The sequence below is a fragment of the Kogia breviceps genome, chromosome 7 (assembly GCF_026419965.1).
Source record: "Kogia breviceps isolate mKogBre1 chromosome 7, mKogBre1 haplotype 1, whole genome shotgun sequence".
Taxonomy (NCBI): Eukaryota; Metazoa; Chordata; class Mammalia; order Artiodactyla; family Physeteridae; genus Kogia; species Kogia breviceps.
Genome location: NC_081316.1, coordinates 113,787,040 through 113,809,686, shown reverse-complemented (window position 1 = coordinate 113,809,686; position 22,647 = coordinate 113,787,040). Strand labels below are relative to the sequence as shown.

General features: G+C 56.2%; 1 protein-coding gene and 1 long non-coding RNA gene across 10 annotated transcripts in view; one reads left to right on the top strand and one right to left on the bottom strand.

Annotated features, from left to right (window-relative positions):
• KIRREL3 (kirre like nephrin family adhesion molecule 3) overlaps positions 1-22,647 on the top strand; it is a 575,242-nt gene that overhangs the window by 516,398 nt on the left and 36,197 nt on the right. For all 8 annotated transcript variants that reach the window (XM_067039269.1, XM_067039268.1, XM_067039266.1 and 5 more), the window contains one exon: positions 16,150-16,307. In XM_067039269.1, coding sequence (XP_066895370.1) covers positions 16,150-16,307 — 158 coding nt within the window. The remainder of the gene's footprint in view (positions 1-16,149; positions 16,308-22,647) is intronic.
• Positions 15,796-22,207, bottom strand: LOC136794536 (uncharacterized). Of its 2 annotated transcripts, none has more exons than XR_010841500.1 (6): positions 21,911-22,207; positions 18,863-18,982; positions 18,316-18,501; positions 17,856-18,144; positions 16,223-16,265; positions 15,796-15,959 (listed from the first exon to the last, which is right to left on the bottom strand). It is a non-coding gene; the product is annotated as an uncharacterized lncRNA (long non-coding RNA). The 2 variants fall into 2 exon arrangements; XR_010841499.1 differs by having other exon boundaries at positions 15,796-16,020; positions 21,911-22,197.

Genomic DNA, 22,647 nt, shown 5'->3' with positions numbered 1-22,647 from the left:
AGGGCCAAAGGGGACCTTCTGGAACAAAGTAGGTCCTCGATACATCTTAGTGCTTATTAATGTTTCTAGACCTGCTCCTCTCTAAGCATCCCCATCTGGAGGCTTCGTTTTTTCTACCCACCCACCCCCCCTTCATGCAGCATCTCTTCCTACCCTTCCCTCGTTTACTCCGCGCTCATCTCTTGAGCGCCGGCTCTGTGCAAGCTCTCGGCTGGGGCCGGAGAGACAAGGAGGAAAACGACAGGGCTGCTCCCCTCAGGAAGTCACCCCCAGCCAGGCTCCCGGACTCAGCCGCCTGCAAGGCGCAGGAGCTCTGCAGGAGCGAAGGGGACGCTCTCAGCCAGCTCAGCCCCACGGCACTGGCAGAGGCACCGGGTCACACAGTGATGAGACTGTCCCCTGCCCCCCCAGTACCCAGCCACAGCATAGTGGGGGTCACATGGGAGGCACTTCAGCAAAGCCTGCAGGGCACATAGGTGCCCGCAAGTCAGAAAAGAAGGATGGGTGTTCCAGGAAGAGAGAGCAGCCCCTCCTTGCCCACCCGCCCCCTAGGGACGTGAGGGCGACCACGCAATGGGGTACCTGCAGGCAGGGAACCCAGCGCAGTGGCTGCACCTCGGAGGTGTCGGGGCAGGGATGGAGAAGGACTCACACACCCCAGAGGAGGGCCCCTCCCCAGGGCCAGCAGGGGTGAGGGGGGCCAAAGGAGACGGGGAAGAAAAGCTCACTCAGGCTCGTAATAAAGAGAATCTATCTTCCAGCTGAGGTCCGGGCACACACCAGTGAGAAGGATTTTTTCATCCTGAAGGTCCCATCAGGATCACCTTCCCCAAAGGGTGGAAGGGGTCTGAGTGGACTCAGGGGGGTCGAGGAGAGTGTGAGCCTGTGGGGTCCAGGCTGGACGGAGACCCAGGAGTGCATCAGAATCAGGGCCGGGAGACAGCTGGCCCAGGAGGCTACCACCCAGCACGGTGGGGGGCGGGGGAGGAGGCCTCCATCCTGGGGCCAGGGTGCCTGAGTCCTCACCCTGTCCCAGGCTCTGCCCAGCCCCTGCTGAGGAGCAGCCAGGTGGAACGGTCTCTAGACTTGAGGTCAGAAAGGTGAGATTAAAATCCTCCTCCTTCCACTAAAAAGCTCCGAGGCCTGGACACCAGCTCTGCTCCCTCGTCCCTGGAACGGCACCCCTCACCCACCTCTTAGGGACGTCACCCAGTGGGTGGCTAAGGCTGCACCTCGTAGGTTTGTAGTAATTGACGTTGTAAGGTGGAAAGTTAGTATAAACGTTGGGAATGTCTGGGGAGCAGCCTTCTCCATCCCAGGCCAGAACACCACCCAATTCTGCACCTTGCCACACTTACCCGCCCCTTACGGCTTTCTGGGCAGATCTGATAAGTTTGTCGATGGCCGTTGTCACCATGAGACATCAAGGGCTCTTTCCCCGTTGCTTTTCTTACCTTGCACATAGCATTTTACTTGACCTTTTTTTCCCAACTTTATTGAGATTATAATTGACTTACAATAATACGTAAGTTTAAGGTATACAATGCATTGATTTGATACGTTCATATATTGCCTGTGATTACCACCACTGCGTTAGCTAACACCTCCATCCCATCACATAATTGCCAATTCTTTTTAGTGGTGAGAACATTTATGATCTACTCTGGTGGCAGTATTAAAATGTATAAAATACAGTGTAATTAGCTCTAATCACCATGCTGTACATTAGATCCCCAAAACGTGTTAATCGTATAACTGGGAGTTTGTACCCTTCGACCAACATCTCCCCATTTTCCCCACCCTCAGCCCCTCGTAACCACCACTCTACTGTCCGTTTCTCAGAGTTCAGCTTTTTTCAGATTCCACATACGTGACATCATACGGTACTTGTCTTTCTCTGTCTGGCTTACTTCACTCAGCGCGTAATGCTCTCAAGTTTCATCCACGGTGTCGCAAATGGCAGAATCTCCTCCTTCCTCATGGCTGACTAGTGTTCCATTTTACATACACATCTTCTTTCTCTATATCGAAAACGTTTTGCAAACCACACATCTGACTCGAGCTTTGTTGGCACCCTGCCTCAACCCCAGGGAGCACCCCACAAATCAGGAGAGAGGGCGGCCGACCTCCACCTTAGCCGACCCAGCTCACGGCCACCCCTGCCCAGGACCTGCTACAACCCGCACCGTCCGTGTGCCCCCTCGTTCAATCCTGCACCACGGGAAGCCCGTATTAGCTCCACTTTACAGATGAGGAAACGGAAGCTCGGGAAATTTCGAAACTTGCCCAAGGTCACCACGTAAGGAGGTTCCCAGGTCTGTCTGAGAGCAAAGATGGTGCCCACTCCTCACCCTGACACCGCTTCCCTGGGGCCAGAGAGGCAGGGGTTGGGTGGCCCCAAACCCAGCCCAGCGACACCAGCAAACACCAGCTGTGGGCGTGACCAGAGGCAGATGGGGAGTCCTTCCTTGCCCCCCATGAATCGAACCCAGAGCACGGAGCAGGGCCAGCATCTTCTCCTGGCCATACTACCCAGCTCTCCTCCGAAAGGGCGGTATTCTGATACAGAGCACGCCGGGGCCCAAACCACCCCACCCCACCCCACCCCACCGCAATATCGATGAGGAAGAGGGGGCCGCTCTGGGAGAGGAGGCCATGTCCCCCTCCCGGGCACACCGCCTGCAGTGCATGCTGTGATGGCCACCTCCGCTCCCCTTCCCCCTTTCAGGACAGAAGGACTCCTTCCCTCAGCTGCTGGGCTGTCACGTGGCCAGCTCTCTGCTGAGTCCCCTCTGGGGATTACCTGCGGCCCAAGGGGAGGAAGCCCACTGCCAGGGACTGGCCCCTGCAGGGCATAAAGTCCAGCCTGCCCTCCCGGAAAGGGGCAACCCAGAGGTCCCCCTCCCGGCTTCATAGCTTCCTGTTGGGTCCGCTGAGCTCTTCAAGGCGCCGCCACCGCAGTCCAGACTGCCCCTCTGTCCAGTCCCACCTGCCGGGTTCCCATCAGGGGTGATCCAGAGAGGCCTCCCCACTAAGCGTCCTGAGGGCTCTGTCTCGGCTTGGCCTACAGGATCCCGGTCTGCACTGCCCCCACCCGCGCCCTCCCCGGGACGAAGGTGAGCACGACTTGACTTCCCTCCAGTTGCAAAGAGGCCTCGGCCTTGTCGCGCTCCACATGGCGGCGTCCTGTGAAGAAGGAGTGTTCACCTATAAAATGTACCCTCTGCATGGAAAATGCCATGCCGTGCTCACCACTTTCTGAGGAGAAATGTGGTCTCTCTCTGTGAGAAATGAGGAAGATAGGAGATTTCAAAAATATCTATAATGCTAAAGTACGGAGGAGCAGTGAAGCGCTTTTCGCAATGCATTCTAAAAGAATTGCCCTTTTTCAAATTTAGAGGCTCGTGCTTTTCCAAAAACAGGCTCAGAGCAGGAAAAAAAAAAACCTTGACTTTTCCCTCTTCAGGATGCTGGCAAATAGTGGATCTGGTAAATCTGCATAAAGTTGAAAGGTACGTTTAGTGGTTTTCTGGGATTCCCTGAAATGAATTTTTGTGGCGAGAAGCCCAGAGAAAGCATTTTGCTTTTTTCCTTGCTTGGCACACGCTGCTTTACAGTTCCCTGTGACAAGGGACAGTGTGTTTTCTCTGCTCCCGTTTATCGTTTTCCCGAGTGGATGACGTGCCCATCGCTTGGCTCCGTCTCTTCTCGTCCCGCCTGTCTGACCCTGTGTGTCCCCCCTCCCTGAACTCTCTCTGTCACTTCTCCATCCTTCCCTGCGCTTCCTCAGCCAGCTACCATAGGGAACAGACACACATTTTTATAATGCAAAAATCAGGGTTCCTAGTGTCTCACGTTAAAAGCCAATTTTAGGATTTCATGTGTTTATTTTTTAAGCCCCTTAATGAGGTGACCTTTTCCCATGCCCCTCAATCTTTGTGAGACTCCTGAGGCTCCAGGTGTTGGTTGGGGAGGTTCCACCAGCCTCACTTCCCTCCTTAGTGAAGCCACGGAGCCTCTTGAGGACACACTGATTTGACAGACGGGGAGCCTGTTGCAAAACCAACCATATCAGTTCTGCTTTCTATTTATGGGACCGACCCAGACACTCCCGAGTCCCGTGGTGTTTTGCTGGGTCAGGATGGCCTCCTTGAAGCTGTTAAAGAGCCAAAGACCCCGAGACAGCTTCTCACGCAGTTGCAGTCAGGCAGCACTGAGGTTAGGAGAGCACCGCCAGGCCCCCAGGGGCCCGAGCCAGACTCCTGGGTCCCCCCATCGTGGGTTGTATCACTTGTTCCAAGTGGATCTGCCGCCCTGTGCCTCGGTTTCCCCACCTGTAGAATAAGGCAGGAGCTTACCGTGAGGTTGAAACCAGTAAACGGCAACGCATGCCACCACACTGGACTTCTCCCCCAGACCCAGCCATGCTGAGCAGAACCCCAAAGTCAAGTCAAGGCCAGGACGCGCTGGAGAGCTTTGGGAGATGCTGCAAAGCAGATACGGACCTGAGAAGGGCATTCAGCCCGCCCGGTGGCCATCTGCACAGCAGCCGAGCTGGAGAGGGAGAAGTCCCTTCCTCCGCGGGGTGTCCCGGCTGCCACGTGGCAGGAGGGAAGTTCTCCCCCGCCTGCCCTCCCGCCCCCCCGCCCGCCCCACAGGGCCCCGCGTGCTCTCCCACCCCACACGGCCCTTGCCGCTCCTCTTCTCACAGGTCGCCCTTTCCCATCTGGCTTCTCCCTCTGGCCACCAAAGGGTGCTACACGTGCTCTCCACGCGCCATCACACATCACCCACCTGCGCCGTGAGCACACACCCCACACACACCCCTCGGCCTGCGCGGAGGCCGCCATCTGCGCCCTCCCCGTCACCTCTCCTTCTCCGTGCTCTGCACACATCCTGTGACTCACCTGTGTGCTCAGGACTAAGGAAACGTCCGTCTCCTCACAGACAGCGCCTCGCTGATGACATGGCTTAGACCCTGTCAGGGCTTAATCAGAAGTAAACAGAGTGCACACCCTTCCTAATTTGAGGGCCGAAACAAGTGACTTTGTTTGACTTTGTCCCTCCAGCAGCTGTCTCCCTTGCCACATCTCTCCTCCCTGGGGGCCCCGCCCATCCTGACCTCTTACCGCCTGCTCCCACCATCACCATGGTGATGGTTTTGTGGGTGCTCTGAGGCAAGGTGCTGACCAGGCCACCTAGGGAGGCTGAGGCCAGGGTGCAGAACAAGGAGGTAATGGAGCAAGAGGTTGAAACGAGCAATTTCACATGTAACTGCTGCTCTCTGTGTCCACTTATTGAACAGACAGTAATCATATCGGGAGCTAATGAGGGCTGAGTTCTTACCGTGGTGTCAAGCTCTGGGACAGAGCACTCGTATTAACGCTTTTCATCAGCACACAGCCCTGTGAAATAGATACTGTAATATCTATGCCAGCCATGCTGTCTTGCCCGGGGACAGTCACGCAGCCAGGAGCCAGGAGCCAAGCAAGGCACCTGCCGCCCGTCTTTTCCCTGCATAACTGGAGCTCCAGGTGAAGCGCGGACTTCCCAGTGTCCGGACCTTTGCAAGTCGCTGGAGTCAGGGACCCCTGAGCTCAGCTAGTCCAGGGCCCCGCAGGCTGGGGGCAGGGCCAGAGCTGAAATGCAGCCTCCAGCCCTCTCTCCTCCTGTCCTTCTGCCTCCAACCTCCCAGGAAAAGTGTCTGGGCGATGGTGCCACAGAATCCATGGATGACACATCTTAAAAAGACCCTATTTGCATCTTACCCCAAATCTTCTTTAGGTAGACCTGACTGGGAGTGGAGAGGGTCTGAAGGGGGGGGGAAGGCACTCACATTTATAAAATTACATATACCTAATTAACACACGTATAGCATTGCCAGATAAAATGCAGGATGCCAGTTACATTAGAATTTCAGATAAACATACTAAAAATTATTTGCAGTTTGCCTGAAATTCTAATTTATCTGGGCGTTCTGTACTTTTATTTACTAAATCTGGCAACCCTGCACGTCTCCCAACTCTGCTGCTTGCTAGCTGTGTGACACTGGGCAAGAAACTTAACTGCTTTGTGCCTCCATTTCCTCATCTCTGAAACACGCATGACCACGTCTACCTGTATAGGGTTGTTGTGAGGATTAAATGACGACTTTTATAGCACTGGAAGAGCTCTGGAGTTCTGGCTGTTAACCATATTATTATTTGTTGTTGTTTTTGTCTTCTTATTACACCCAAGGTAATGCGCTAGGAGGTGGTAAAAATGCAAAGATGTATTAAGACTCCTCCTGGAGCTGTAGGGAACCTGAAACAGGTCCACAGCTCAACGTAACGGGCACCACGGTGGGTGCCAGCATAAAAAGCTAGTGCTAAGGGAGCAGGGGACGTTTGCTTCCAGCTCAGTGGGATCAGACAAGGCACCAGCTAAGCAAGATTTATTGAGGCTCCACTCTGAGCTGCACACGGTACTAAGTACTGGGATAGAAAGGAGAACCCGGTGAGGGCCAGCCCTCAAGGAGCTCACAGCGGTTGGGCAGCCGACGGCAATGGCACCAAGGGCCACACGAGCTCATGGAGACGGCACATGGTCTTAGGGCAAGGGCCGAGATTGAGAGAGGGCTTCCTGGAGGAGGTGACAGCAAAGAATGACCAAGAGTTAACAAGGCCAAGGTGGTCTTTGAGCTGCTTAGAGAGAGGATGGTATTCCAGCCTGTTAAGACTTGGGATGAGGACATTCTCGGCAGAGGGAACTTCACAAACCTAAGCATGTGGTTGTAAAGGTCAGGCTATCCTTGCAGAGAGGTGAACAGACCCATCCAAGGAAAGCACACAAGAAAGAGCTGGAGAAAGAAGGCCTAGCTGGAGAGAGCCTTGGATGCCCTCCATGCGGATGAACTGGGTTTTATCCCGGAGCAGCAGGGAGTGATGGACGTTGTGAGAAGCAGAGATGGAGCCTGTGGGACGGTCCCCGACCGTCACGGAGGCGGAAAGGGTTGGCGCGGAGCAGACAGGGTCGCGGCCATGGGCCCAGTGCTGAGACTACTACAGGAGCCCAGAGCTCCGGGCCATCTTTCAGGAGCAAACCGGACAGTAGGTTACTACTGAGCGCATCGGTTAGCTTTTGCAAGCAATGATTCTGTAAGCCAGCGATTTGGCCGAGCCCAGAGGAGATGCTCAGCTCGACTCCACACGGGGTCAGCAGCGCACGCACGCCTTTGCAGCCGTCTAGCGTAACGGCCTCACTCTCATGGTCACAGGATGTGGGGAGACTGGAGGGGGAGGGGGGCCAAGCAGGCAGGGCAGCAGATCACCCCTGGAGCAGCAGGGTCTGCACCCCGTGTCTGGTGAGGACTGGGCAGGAAAAGCGGAGAGAGACCTCTGCTTCCCCAAGGAAACAGAGCACCAGACTCACAAGCCCCAGGCACTCCGCCCACCATCTTTCAAGGGAATGAGCCCGGTCTGCTTGGAGAGCAAATACCCTCTCTACAACACTGGACCATTGATACAGTGTTTTCCCACACAGCATCTCCCTTGATCCTGGGAGCTACACAGCAAATCTGGTTTTATTCTAGTTTCTATTCTACAGATGAGGAAACTGAGGCACAGAGAGTCTGAGAAAGTTGGCCATGGCCACAAGCTAGTAAGTGTAGGGCTCAGCATGTGAACCCAAGCTGCCTGACTTTCGAGTTAGCCAAGGAAAGGGAAAGTGACAACCGGGGAAGAGTGACTTATTCCAGGAGCTGCAGGTGATTCTTATCCATAAGAACAAATTAGAAGCAATGGAAAATGAAGCAGAAGGCATTGGCAAGAGCCAAGGAGTTCAGACTTTATCCAGATGGCAGTGGGGGACCTTTGAAAGATTTTAAACAGAGGACTGCTAGCAATTTAGCAAATGGCGAGTGAATGGGTGACTGAGTGGACGGGTGAGTATCAAACCTTTGCAAAGGTCACTCTGGAAGAGTGTGGAGGGTAGAGCAGAGAGGGTTCGGTATCGTAACCCAAGTAAGAACTGATGAGGGCCTGAGACAGGAAGACTGTTGGGAATGGAAAGGGAGAGACAGATCTGAGAGATATTTCCGAGGATTAACCAGGATGGCTTGTAATGCCGGATGCAGGAGAGTGGAATTCAGAAAGACGTGCAGATTTCTAGCTTCAGTAATGGAATGGTGGTGCCATTCTCCCAAATAGAAGTTATGCCGATTTGGGATTTATCCACACGCAGATGTTGGCTGAGTCCACGGGAAAGCCGTGTGCTTCTCCACGGATAGTGTACAGAAGGACGTACGCAGGCCTGGTGGGAAAGACCCCCAGTTACCGGGGGGAAGAAGACAGAAAGTAGCATCTAGAGAGGATGGGAGAAAACCAGAAGAGAATCCTAGAGGCCAATTTAGGATTTCTCTATTCCCCCACCCGGTCTTTTTTTTTCCTTAGCACTTAACTACCAACCAACATTGTATTATGTATTTACCCATTTATTGTCTGTCTCTCCCACTGGAATATAAACTCCCCCAAGGCAGGAGTTTTGCGTCCCCGCTGCTTTGAGCAGGGCCTGGCACACAGTAGATACTCAATATGGATTTTCTGAATACATGTCTAGTGAGCTGGGCCTGAGAAGCCAACCCTTAAAAGCAGGCCCATCGCAGTCGCGTCTTTACAGACTGCGGTTCCGCACTTTGGCCATTAGGTGGCGCATCAAAGTGAGCGAGGAAGCCGGAGGCTGGAATCGCACGGGGCCCAGAACCCGACAACAGGGCAGAAGGACAAAAGGGAGCAAAGCGTGGATCTGAACGGCGGAAATCATTCCTCCTCTCCCTGAGCAGACATCGCTCTCCAACGCAAACTGCGAGTCAGGCCCGTGCGTCATCGAGCCGTCGGAAGTCAGGTTGGGGGACGGGAGTGCGGGGTCAGAACGCATAGGGATAAAGAGACAGGACTGGGGCAGGAGGGTTGACGGGACGGGCTGTGAGGCACAGCCCCAGCTTCACGGGCGGCTCTGGGTGCTGCTCTGATGCTGGCAGAACATATCACGGGGGCAAACAAACCTGGGTCTCCATCCCAATCCTACCCCTTACCTGCCGTGTTATCTAGCTAAGTAGTTTGCCCTCCCGGAGCCCCAGTTTCCTAGTCTATAAAATGGAGGTCCAGGGGCTTCCCTGGTGGTGCAGTGGTTGAGAGTCCGCCTGCCGATGCAGGAGACGCGGGTTCGTGCCCCGGTCCGGGAGGGTCCCACGTGCCGCGGAGCGGCTGGGCCCGTGAGCCGTGGCCGCTGAGCCTGCGCGTCCGGAGCCTGTGCTCCGCAACGGGAGAGGCCGCAGCAGTGAGAGGCCCTCGTACCGCAAAAAAAAAAAAAAATGGAGGTCCTAAGAACACCCGTATCGAGGAAAACTGAGAATGAAACAAGAGGGCCCTTGGGCCAGTGCCGTCCACGTAAACAAAACTAAATGTCATTCTTAAAAATTGGACCTGATAGTCAATATTTGTCGAGCCCTTTACAAAGCCCCCCTCCTCATTCTTCATATCATAAAGGTAATCCTCAAAACAGCCTGCAGGTGCTTTATCGCCCCACTTCCCAGATAAGAGGGCAAACGTTGTCAGATTATATATGTCGCCCGCACATCATACAGCTTGTAAAGGGATGGACTCAAGCCAGGTTCAGCTCGGCAAACATACATGGGTTAACCCTGGAGCGGCAGGTGCTCTGCCAGGCGACGAGGACCGGGACAGATGAGGTTGCAGTCTAGGGAAAGGCAAACACACTCGGATCATTTCCATAGAAGAGGTGAGATGTTGAGACAGAAGGATGCCCAGGGTGCTATGGGATCATAGACAAAAGCCACTTGGTCCAACTGGGAGATCCAGAAAGTCCTCATGGACTGAGCAACCCCTTAGCTAAATCTGGAAGGCTGGGTAAGAATGATCCAGGAGAAGAAGGACCCCAGCATCCCAAGTTAAAGAACTGCCCAAGCAAAAGGACCTGTTATTTTTATTTTTTCGATGCGTTGGGTCTTCGTTGCTGCATGCGGGCTTTTTCTCTAGTTGTGGCGAGCAGGGTCTACTCCCCTCTGAGGTGTAAGGGCTTCTCATTGCGGTGGCTTCTCTTGTTGCGGAACATGGGCTCTAGGCGCACGGGCTTCAGTAGTTGTGGCTCATGGGCTCTAGAGCACAGGCTTCATAGTTGTGGCGCACAGGCTTCATAGTTGTGGCGCACAGGCTTAGTTGCTCCACAACACATGGGATCTTCCCGGACCAGGGCTAGAACCCGTGTCCCCTGCATTGGCAGGCGGATTCTTAACCGCTGCGCCACCAGGGAAGTCCCAAAGGAGCCTGTTATGAAACACATTCATAGTGGGGTCCACCTCTAAATCTAGTGTCTAGTGAGCAGGACGCTACACCCAGGAAGTCATGGAGGGGAAGGCACCAACCAAGGCACGGAGGTCCCCACACGTGTTCTCACTGTCCAATGAGCCTTTTTTTTCAAAACACTTATCATGTGTAATCATCCTAGGAGCCCTCCAGAGCAGTGTTCCTCAGACTTTAACGTACATACAAGTTATCTGGGTCCTCTTTAAGCGCAGATCCAGATTCAGGAGCTCTTGAGGTGAAGCACAAGTGCCTGCGTTTCTAACAAGCTCCCGGGTGACATGGAGGCTGCAGCTCCATCCCAGGCACACGCTTTGAGTAACAAAGTTCACCCTACCAGCTCAAGAGGGCAGGCTGGGTCTGGCTTTACTCAACCACTATGGGCTCAGATTGGGGAATGAAAGAGGCTGCAAGAAAGACGTGGAAACATCCATTTCAGGAGGGAAGGAAGGAACGCTGGCCGTGCACGTGGGACACTGGGAGGAAGGAAGGTTCTGGAGTGTGGGAGGTGCTGGTTAGGATGAGCTCGGAGGCCCCTGGGGGGTCCTCCCTCCCCTCCAGTCAGCTCCCCAACTCCCAGCACAAACTCAGTCCGCTCCCCACCCCTTCCTGACTCCCTGGGGCCTGGAGCTGAACACTGACCCCCTAAAAGCAGAGAAAACCACCATGGAAGGCACACCTCCTCTTCCTCTAAGCCAGAAGCCCTCCGAGCTGCCACCCTGCTTGCAGCAGACCTCTCCCTAGCCTACGACCCAGACAAATCAGACGGGGGTCCCTCCTCGACCGAGGGGTCTGGTGCTACTGAGAAAACAAGCCGAGAACCCCACTGCCCCAAGCCCTCCCGCCTGGGTTCCTCCTTTCCAGAAATGGCAGGAAGCAACCACTCCCCAGGGTCCCACCATAGGGAGTTCCTGTCCCTGCGAGGGGTGGGAGGCACCTCCTCTTTGCCCGCCACCCCAACTCTACCCACCGCCGTACACACACAGCATAAAAACTGCTGGCCTCGGAAGCAAACACCCATGCCAGACCCCTCACCCAGGGATCTTTCATTTATTCATTCAACAAACATTTGCTGAGCACCTACTGTGTGCCGGGCACTGATCTAGTGACCAAGAGAGACAAGGTCTTTCTTTGCCGTCAGGGAGCCTCCTTTCCGTAAGGGGAGATACAAATGAACCCGGTGATAAAGAAGCAAGGGGGCTGGTGTGACAGAGAGTCATGAGGGGCTGTTAAACAGGGTGGCCAGGCCTCGCAGAGGACGTGGCATTTAAGCTGCACCATCACTGACAAGGAGAAGCCAGCAAGACAAAGACACAGAAAAGAACATTCCAGACGGCAAGGCCCTGGGGCAGGGCGTGGTGAGGGCTGAGTGTCTGAGTGGAAGGAAGCCGGGTCCCAGAGGCAGGCCAGGACCAGTGGTGCAGGCGCTTACAGACAACAGAGAGGATTTCAAATTACGTTCCAGGGACAGCGCAGAGGCCCAGAGAGCTTGGGGCAGGGCAGTGACACACCAGACTGTGTTTGAACAGCCCACTTGTGGAGAAGGCACTGCACACGAGTTGAACAAGACCCGGGCCTGCCCTCCCGAGAGCTTAGCGTCCACGAGGTGCTCCCGGTACTGATGGGGGCGGGGGGGGGGGGGGGCCCGCTGACCGCCCCTCCTCTGCCCCTGGCAACATAAGCTCCGTGTCTGGGCTGCTGGCCTCTGCTGGCAGATGTGTCCCATCCCCCATCTCTGGGGACCAACCATCTGGGCTGACGGAGCATCTGGGGAACCCTGGAAGCCCAGCGGGCTGGAAGAGGCCACTTAGGTGACCACCTGGACTTTGGAGGAAACCCCACAGCGCTGCCCATGGCCTGGCACCGAGAGAATTTTCCCAGCCTGTTTGGGCAAGGATGACCAACCCGGCAAACCAAGACCAAGGGGTCAAATGAGCTGGGCACAGAGGCAGTGAGCAGTTCCAGAAAGAAGCCCTCTGAACCCAGCTCCACTCTGCTCTCTGTCCAGCCGATGCCCTGCGGGAAGGACACTGAGATGGCCACCCCTGGCCTATGCTCTAGGGCAGGGGGCCTTCCAATCATAGGAGCACGCCTTAGAGATAGCTGTGGGGCTGGGGATGGGTCCCATGCAACTTTTAGCCACAGAATCTCTTGTTGCCGTAAAATGGTATAAAGAACCCTAGTGCATAAAACAGATGAAAGCTTTACCGCCCAGGTGGAGCCAGGCAGCGCTTCCCCATCGTCTCTTACCCTCGCTCCCTGTGACTGTGGGCAGCCACCCGTGCTCTCTGGCCTCATACACCTCCCCCGTGCCTCCCTGCCCGCCTCTCCACTGAAGCCCGCTTGCTGTGGGCAGCAGAGCTGGGAGAAAGTCCTCAGGGGCTCCTCCCACGCAGGGAGTGTGGCTCCTCCACACTGTATGCCCACGCACGTGGCACTGTCTACACGGCTGACGGCCAGAGGCGGGCAGAGCAAAAGGAGGAAGGCCCCCAGCCGCCTGCCCAAAGCCCGGATGACAGGAGGGTAAATGGCAAAGAGCCAGGCACCCCCCCCCCCGCACCGCACCGTAGAACCCTAATTCGCACGATGTGTCCCTTTCGAAAGCAGCCCCTGTCCCAGGGAGGGTGTGACCCCCTGGGCTGCCTTCCAGCTCCTGGCACCCCTTCTTCCCCAGGCTCCATCAAGTCCTCCCAGGCCTCAGTCACCCTACAGCTAGTGCACTTTTCCTGACCGACAACAAGCTCAACACCAAAACAGTCAACTATTTTTCTCTCCGGATTAATCACAAAAGGCTAACGCTTCCACCTTCCCTGTGATTAAAAATTAGGAGACCAAGCTCTATAGTGGTTCAGGATAATAACCAGTCCTGGGAGGGGGATGGATGAATAATGCATCTCCAGGCTCGGGCTGCTCGAGACTTTCTCCCCTCCTGGCCCCCCGGCTCCGGGCCCGCGTCTGAATGGAGAGGTAATGAGTCACCCCCCTCCTGTCAGGACCACAGCTGCCAGGAGGGACTGTTGATTTCTATTCAGCCTGCGGGCCCCAAACCTCCCCCCTCCTCCCCCCCCCCACTCTCTCCCACCCCAGCCCCCATCCACACCCCCTCCTACTCCAGCTGGTGTGCACCGAGGCGAAGGCCGATCCATAATGCATGGTTATGTGAACAACCGGTGTGGTAGCCACTTATTTAGGAAGATGTAATGAGGGCCCATTCTGGGGCGGGGGGTGGGGGGCGGTGCGCGCACGTGTGCCTATGCATCACAGCACGGTCGCGCTCCCCTCTCCCCTCCTCTAACACCCACCCCCGACATTCCAAACACAGCACTAGAGAAGCAGGAAGGAAGGGCCTGGCCCCTCGCTGCATTTGCTTTTTGGAAAGGCCCCTTCTGTCTCCGTACCGTTATCACAGGTGGTTACACTGAGCAGAGGCCAAGAGACACTATGTTCTCAAACCTGGTCACACAGCAGAATCCTCTGCAAGCTTTAAAATGCCCTGATGCTCTGGCAGACCCCCTGAAATGGGGATTCAGCTGGTCAGGGTGTGGCCTGGTGATGGGACGTTTAAAACCTCCCCCAGAATATTGTAAACTGCAGCAAGAACCACTGTCTCAGGCCCAACAAATGTCAGTGCTGGGGGAACGTTCCAGATCCCCTGTTGTACTTTCACGTTTTATATCTGAGAAAATAAAACTGGGCAAGGGACTGCCTTCCCACTTCGGCCTCTGATTTAGGGCACTTCCACAATCTCGCCCCCTCGGCTCAGCACTGGGGAGGCCACGCAGACAGGATGGCCAGGTGTTGATTCTGTTCCAGAAGCTTCGGGTGGTTCTTTCCAGTCTCCCTGGCCCTCAGCAAGCTCAGCCTGAGCACATCCATCGAACAGCTCACGGGCAGAAAGCCGCCACCACAGAGGGAGGGGGCAGGAGCCCAGCCCAGCCCTCTCTGCTGGAAGGGCCGGCCCAAAGCAAGGAGATAAAATCCCCTCCCCAGCACTGTAAAGCCCTCATTAGCCTCCCTGTGGCTCTCTGGCCGCACCGCACCAAGGAGGCCTCTGGCACTAATGAGGGGGTAAAGGGACGGTGGGGTAGGAGGCTGTCTTTACCGTCCGGTCCACACCCACCATCTGCCTGCACCCAGGTCCCCCTAGGAGGCTGGGCAGGGAGGGTTGAATGAGGCCGACTTTCTCCCTGGGCCAGGATCGCGGTGGAGTCCTGGGGCCGATGAGAGCAACTTGGAAGCCGGAAGGGGTTTTTTTTCCCTTAGGAAATAGAAACTTCGGACCAGGGCTGTAGTTCTGAACTAGGCGTCCTGGAGGCCGGAAAGGGAGGGGGCAGAGCCACTAGCTGGAGGCGTGCTGCTTCAAGTACTTACCTGGCCCCAGGGTCTCCTGGAGTTTCCTGAGGAACCTGGCAGATGCGGGGGGGGGGGGGGGGGGGGGGGGGCCGCAGAGATGGGCCCTGGGGAGCGGAGGGAAGCCAGCAGGTTGCTGGGAGTGCCCTGGGTGGGGAGGAGCTGGAAGGCAGAGCTGCTGGGTCTGGACGTGCCTCCACTGCCTGGAGAGGCTGCCTTCCTGCCCACGGGGCCCAGAAGGTCGCACAGGGCCTGGCTGGAAGGATGGACTTTCTCTGGCTACTGGACAAAGAAGGCCCTTTGTGTGAGGACCCCAACTGTCACCGAATGACCCCTTCACCCATTCACTGAGCAAACACGCAGCTCAGCCCTCCTGACCAGCCCCTCCTTGGGGAAGAAGGCCAGGGATTCCTCAGGTGGTCTCCAAGGAGCCCTGCCCCTTCTGGTTTGTCCCAAGAGGAGAGGCAGGGAAAGCAGAGGCCTGAGACCCTCGTGCGTCCACAGGCACAAACCTCAGAAGAGGCTCTGTGACCTTAGGCCAGTCGCTTAACTTCTCTGGGCCTCTTCTCCGAGCAATGGTCATCCAGCATCGTAACTGCCCATCCCCCAGCCCACGGTCGTGATGGGGGTCAAAGGCGTGATTGCACTGGAGTTAGCAAACGTGTATGGAGCTTCCACCAGGCACCGGGCCCTGTGCCGGGCGCTATGGGAGGCGTCACTCTCCTCCTGGCAGTCCCCGTCTCTTGGCGGGGACCACGCTGCTATGAAATGGGGTGCAAGGACCAGGCAAGAGAGACTCATTCTGACTGTGGGATGAGGGAGAATAAAGTACTAAGGAGACGCCCAGCCCTCTGAAACACTGTCTCAGCCTTGAAAGGTTGCCTGTCACCCGTCCCCTGCAAGGGAAGCAGCCAGCCTGGTGCTCCAGGCGTCAGGGGACCTGCTTCCAGCCCTGGCTCTGCCACTAACGCACTGTGTGACCTTGAGCAAGTCACTTAGTCCTGCTGAGCCTCGGTTTCCAGATCTGTGTAACTGGGATAATAATGTTTACCTCGCAAGATGGTTGTGAGGATTAAATCAGACGACAGATGTGACACTGCTTTATTTTAAAAGAGGGAGAGAGAAGTTAAAAAGAACGATCTGATCCAGGCAGCCGTGCCGTGCTTCCCCATCTGCAAATCACAGCTAATGACGCCTGCCCTGTCCCCTCACGGGCTGCTGCGCGGGATGAAATGATGACATGAGAGCCCTCTGCAAATAAACACGCAATGCCTGTGTCAGGATTATTGCTGCTGTTGCTGTTGTTGTTATCCTACAAGGGGATTATACATTTTATTAAAGAATGATAATTACTGTTTGTCATTGGCTCCATAAAGTCCACCCAGCCCTGCCCGAGGGGAGGGGCGCCCTCAGCCTGACCTCTCCCCTCCTCTCCCCGCAGTGCCACCCGACGATCCCGTCATCCTGGGGGGGCCTGTCATCAGCCTGCGGGCCGGGGACCCCCTCAACCTCACCTGCCATGCAGACAACGCCAAGCCTGCAGCCTCCATCATCTGGCTGAGGAAGGGAGAGGTGATCAATGGAGCCACCTACTCCAAGGTGAGGCGGGTGGAAGGAGGGGAGGGGCTGCAGGAGGGGCCGGCTCTCCCCACCTCTGCAGCTCTTGCTCTGCCTGTATGACTTTCTGTTGCCTTTTGTTCCTGGCTCGTGGTCTCTCTCTCTGTCTTTTTTCTCGCGTGCGCCTGCTGTCACCTTTTCTCTCTTTTTCTCTCTTGTGCTCTGGCTCTATTTATCTGATCCTTTCTGTCTCTCCTCCACTTTCTCTCTTTCCTGGGGCAATCGCTGAGCTTGGTCACCCTAAGAATAGAGTATGGTCAGAGGAGAGGACTCAGGGACAGAGGTGGCCAGGGCTGAGGGTTGCCAGATAAAATACAGGCTGTCCTGTTAAACGTGAATCTCAGGTAAACAACAAATAACTTGTCAGGGTAAGTATGTCCCAAATAGTACATGAGCCATACTATGGGCCGTATTTATACTAAAGATTGTTCACTGTTTATCTGAAATTCAAATGTAACTGATGTCTGTATTTTTATTAGTCAATCTGCCCACCTTCCCGGAGCCGCAAGGTGAGGCTCTTTAGGTTCTTTCCTGTCCCAGGTGCCTGGCTTGGGGTGGGGGAGGGGTGCTGAATCCAGCCCATAATCCCTTACCAAGCCCTGCATCTGCTGTACCTACAGGTTGCAGTGCTTTTCTCTAATTCACACAAGGTGCCATGAGCTGGAAGGGCCCTGAACTGGCCCCTGTATTTGTCATGTTTTTATTTTCTATATTTCATGATGCTTTGACATCTTGCAGTTGAGGAGGGATGGTCCCTCCTAGGGCTAGCTAATCCCTAGAGAGCAAACAGCTGGGAACAGGCCTCTAATATGCAAACCGAACCACCCTGGGTCCACATCCTCACCACCTCTTCTATCAGGCTCCTGTGGTCCCAGGCGCTCTCCCCCTACCCTAAGTCACTGCAGAGCTGGATACCGGGTAACCAGAGACCACCCCTATAGCCTAGAGCCCGCGGAAATTATTCTAAGCCTCCAATCCTAGACCTGTGCAGCCGCTTACCCTGCCTCGTCTATTCTTTCCCACAAAAACCACAGTAAAGGCTTTGCACCCGTGCTTCCCCCTCACTTCCTCTGCCTCCTGACCGACCAGATGCATCCCGGCGGGGCCAGTGCTGTACATGGAGTCGTGTGACCCCTCCTCTAGGGAGCTGAGTAACAAACGACCTTTTCTTTTTCCCTTTTTCGGCTGTGCCGTATGGCTTGTGGGATCTTAGTTCCCCAACCAGGGACTGAACCCGCAACCTCGGCAGTGAAAGCCCAGAGTCCCAAGCGCTGGACAGCCAGGGAATTCCCCAAACTACCTTTTCAATGGCCATCTTCTCCTGATCTGTCGGCCTCACCAACCCTGAATAAAAACAAAATCCTGGGCACGTTTTAAAACAGCTCCCACCCAAACTCCACTCCAGGAGGCTGTGAGTAGCCTTCCAGGCGGCGTTGACACACCACGGAGGCGTTAAAGACGAACGGGACCTTGGGGAGGGCTGGTCCGACTCCCTGATCTACAGACAAGGGAAGGGACAGCCCTTCTCACCTGACGACTGTCCTCTCAACGGCGGGCCTGCTCCTCCTCTCCGCGCAGCCTCAGACACACGGGCAGCTGCTCAGAGACTGGATCAGGCTCTGAGGCGGGAGGCCCAGGCCTCCAGAACCGTGGCCCTCCTTTCCCCTTGGCCCTCCTTGGCCTCAGAGGGCAGGAGGGGCACGGCCTGCTGCCCACTCCCAGTGCACCAACTTCCTGGGCCCTGGAAAGCTGAGCACGGCCTCCACCATCCATGGAGGATACGAGACAGGAGCGTCCCTCCTCTGAGGGAGTGTCCTTCCTGTCCAAAGCCGAAAACCCAGCCAAGGAGTCAGCTCCAAGCCTGCAGATGGAGGCCCGGGCCCCTGGTCCCCACCCGGAGCTGGTGCCAGACCCAGGACAAATGCCGTCCCTCGGGCATGAGTCCATCCGGGGGAAGGCTGCTTTACTGTGAGAGAAATCTTGCACTCACATCTGGAGCTGGAGCCGCCCTGTTGCGTTAGGAAGTACAAAAATGTGACACAGGGATGGACCATCCAGATGAGGGTGAAGAAGGAAAGGGGAGTTCCTTCAGTCTGGGCATCTGTCCAGTCCCTCCCTGAAGCTGGACCAGCCTGGCCCCCGCCAAGATTTCTGCCCTCAGAGGACATGCCCCCATCTGGGGAAGAGAAAGGTCCGGGTCACCCTGCTGGACCTCGCCCCCAGCACGTTGGCCTCGTCCATGAGGGGAAGGCCCCTCCGAGAGCCCAGCCCCGCGCCCCGGCAGACCGGAGCAGGGAGGCCACGCTCCACCCGACCCTGTCACCCTCCCGCCGGCCCAGGACAGGAACAATGGCACCACCAGCCAGGGCCCTGGGGTCCATCCCTACTGTGTAACTTCAGGAAAGTCACTCCCTGAGCCTCAGGCTCCTGTGTGTAAAACAAAGGGGCTGGATCAGACACTCTGTATTGGTCTGTTTGGGCTGCCATAATAAAATACTACAGACCAGTGGCTGAAACAACAGACATGCATTTCTCACGGTTCTGGAGGCTGGAAGTCCAAGATCAAGGTGCCAGTGAGGTTGCTTTCTGGTGAGACCTCTCTTCCTGGCTTCCTATAGACAGCAGTCTTCTCACTGTGTCCTCATATCGCCTTTCCTCTGTGTGTTCAGAGACAGAGAGAGAGAGAGAGAGAGAGAGAGAGAGATCTGGTGTCTCTACCTCTTCTCATAAGGACTCCAGTCCTATTGGATTAGGGCCCCACCCTTATGACCTCATTTAACCTTAACTACCTCTTTAAAGGCCCTATGTCCAAATATGTGCCATTGGCGGTCAGAGCTTCACCATATGAATTCTGGGGGGAACACAATTTATATATAGCAGGGACCTGCCAGCTCTGACAAGCTATAAACTTGTGACTTGGGGCACACGGAGAAGGCTGCATCATCTAGCCATACTTATATGGAGTCTGCTCTGGGGGCTGTCAAGAGCCCAGCCCTGTGCTGTCCCCTCTTTCCCCAGGACTGCAAGTGCCATTGACCTAGAAACTTCTGATGTCCCAAAGGCAGAGCAGCCCCAGACAGGCTATGCAAGAGAAGGGGCCGGGGGCATAAGCAGCCGAGAGAGAGACAGAGACAGAGAGACAGGGAGAGAGAGAGGTTGAGAGGACACATGAGTACGCAAAGTCAAGGAGGGTCCACCGTCTACAGAAAAAAAATCCCACAGGGCGGCCCTGAAAGCCCTCATAGCTGAAGTCTCAGTATTTACCACGTGGGGGGTGGTTAAGCCCGTGGACCCAGGGGGCTGGGAAGCCCGAATGCAGGCTCCGCCTCCTTCTAGCTCTGTGGCCATAGGCAAGCTCCCTAACCTTGCGGTGCCTGAGAGTCCCTATCTACGATGGCAGCACTGGCACCTGCCTCAAGGGTGGTCGTGAGGCTTGAACGAGCAGAGTACCTGGCAGAGGGAGGCCAGGCTGCTAGGATCACTGCCCTCCCTCACTTGAGCCGCAAGGTCCCCAGGGTGCACCCTGCCATCCGTAGCTCCTGGGTGACAGTGACAGTGTCACAGTGGAGCAGGCCCCATGATCCTCCCAGCCTGGTTCAAAGCTGAGCCCCATCACATATTATGGTAACTTCAGCGCTCTGCCTCAGCTTCCCCAGCTGCAAAACGGGAGGATGATAACCGCAGACCCCCGTTAGGGTTGATTTGAGACATAGAAGGAATAAAGCGTTGAAAGCACTGGGTCAAGTGCGTGGCGTAGAGTCAGGGCTTCTTAAACGTTCGCTGGTATTACTGGGCCCTTCCTCCCAGAGCCCCGTCTCGCTCACCCTGTTCTCCCTCCCCAGAGGTCACACAGCAGCCCGGGTTTCGTGGGGTGTTCGTTTTGCTCCTCCACCCTGCGGCCAGCAGGGGAAGGATGGGCTGGTGGGACTGAGGATGGCATCCCAGAGGATGGCTAGGTCCCTCGCCCTGGGAGAATCCTCTGGAAGAGGATGCACCAGCACAGGCTGTGATGCCTCTCCCTGAACCCACGGCTGCCAGAGCCCTCGTGGCCCGGGTGCTTGGGTGAGGGCCCGCAGCTCCCAGCACGTGTCTGGTTGCAGAAGCAGGGGAGTGGATGGCAGGGCCTCTCTCCGAGTCCTCTCTTCCTGGACACGCAGCCTCAGGCCGTCTTCTCCGGGCCTGGCACCAAAACGGAGGCCACCTGGCATTCATCTGGAAGGCAGACCAGGGGAGGCAGGACCGGTTGTGGAAGAGGAGAGGAGACAGTCTGGGCTGAGGCCAGAGAGAAATCTTCCCTGGGAGCCAGATTCCTGCTCCACCCGCTACTACCCCAGCAGCTGCCACACTGGGAGATGAGGCTTTGGCCCTGATGTGCAGAACAGGGGGAGGGCGGCTTGGTCTTAGGATGTACAGTCGTGTACATCTCTACCTTGAAGCCCCTTACCCTCCAGCCCTACCCCTCTGCTTCCTCCGGCTTCAGACTGCTGCCTGCCCAAGGGGCCACCCGCCCACCCCCAAGACCAGTGAGCCTCCTTCGGTTCCACGCTGGGCCCTCACTGGAGCCCAGCTCTGCAATCTCTCCCCACCAGTCACCCCAGTACCCCCCATCTCATCTGTCCATCTTAGGGGCCAAGAGTCTACTTGGTGTGCAGCTGTCACTCATCCTGGCCTTCTTTGTGGAAAGCATCCTTCCTGGCACCAGGGAACAAAACTGGGGATTGGTCGCTGAAGACACAGGGTCTGGGGCAAAAGGCACCATGCAAATCTCCACCTTCCCTGACAGCCCTCATTCGAACCACATAACAGGCACCAATGGAGTCCCCAGGCAGCTATAAGAAGGGGAGGCAGAGAGAAGATTAAAAAAAACTTGAGGGACATGGCAGGTGGGCGAGGTGAGTGAGAAGGGAGAAGAGAGGAGGCCTCGTTGCCAGGCAATCAGTCCGGCTCAAGCCCTTTCCAGGCTGTTTGCATATCAATGAACATCCTCTATTTAGCACCAGGTTTGGGCCACCCACCCACTGCATGCCCTCCAAACCTCCATCCTCCCTCAACTGTGGTCAGGAGGCCTCCCAGCTCTTGGGGCTCAGCCTGGCTCTCCACTGCCCAGCTGAGGCTCCAGTGGCTTTGGAAAGAGCAGAGTGGTGGCAGCTGCCCACACTGGATAACCTCACACAGGGTGCAGTCTGCCCCTGGCCAGCCCAGCTCCCCCACTACCTCTGCCAATTGAATGCCAAGTGCCTGCCCTCAGGGGTGGGACAGGGGGGCTGGATGCACAGACAGGAAGCAGCACAGCACAGGCAGGGTCCAGAGATGAGCCCTAAGCCTCCCACAGACACTGGGAAGGCTCTTTAGAAGCAGTTAGTGGACCAGAGGCCGGTGGACACGCACACAGGGCCTGGCATGTTCACTCCTGTGCAGGTGAGGTATATAGGCCCCACTCCTGGTCCGTATCTGCACACACAGGTGGCACCCGCAGGAGAGACCATCAGGTGCACATTCGTGTCCACCAAGCTGGAGGGACACTGCCCCAGGCCTTGCAGGTGGTGGCCCCAGAAACTGTGATTCACCACTAATAACCCACCTACCCTCCTGAAGCTGAGTGTGGGCTTATGAAGGTTTCTCAAGCAGAAGGTGGCGGCCTGGAGCTGTGTCCCCATTGCCAAGTTCAGGGCAGGGAAGGGGCAGGGAGGACAGGGAAGTGACAAGAATCAGCAAACGAGAGAGTGTCCACCTGGCCTGGACCTGGAGGCCACAAAGTCCCAGGCTTTCATTTGCATGTGAGAATAGTGGAGGTTTATAAGAGAGGAATGATGGAAAAGAAAAGAGAAAGAAAGGAGAGGTGAGGAGATGCGGAAGGAACGAACGAGGGAAGGAGGAAAACCGGCGTGAGAAGACCAAGGCCCCCTATTCGCCCTGCGCTCGGCTCCCCCCGACTCCCCGCCCCGCCAGGAACGCTATGTGGCCTCGCCTTCAACCCCCCCACCCCGAGCTGCGGGCCTCCCCTGGGGAGCGGGCGCTGAGCTCTCCCCCGGTTTAATGAACACGTCTCCCCTTCTCTAATTAGGTGGAACAAACAACTTGAACCAGAATTTTTATTTCCCAGAAAAGAACACGCCCGGACACAGTAAATATGTCATTAATCACCATTCTGGGCGAGGAGCGCCCTGGATGCGGGGAGCGGGCAGCAGTCAGGGGCCTAATTAGGATCTCTGGCCCCCGGCTCCCCTCCCACCGGCCCTGCACCCCTCAAGCAGATCAATCTCAGGGGTCCTGGCAGAGTAAAATTTATGTAAATGTCCCTTGTTAGCACCACGGAAAAGTA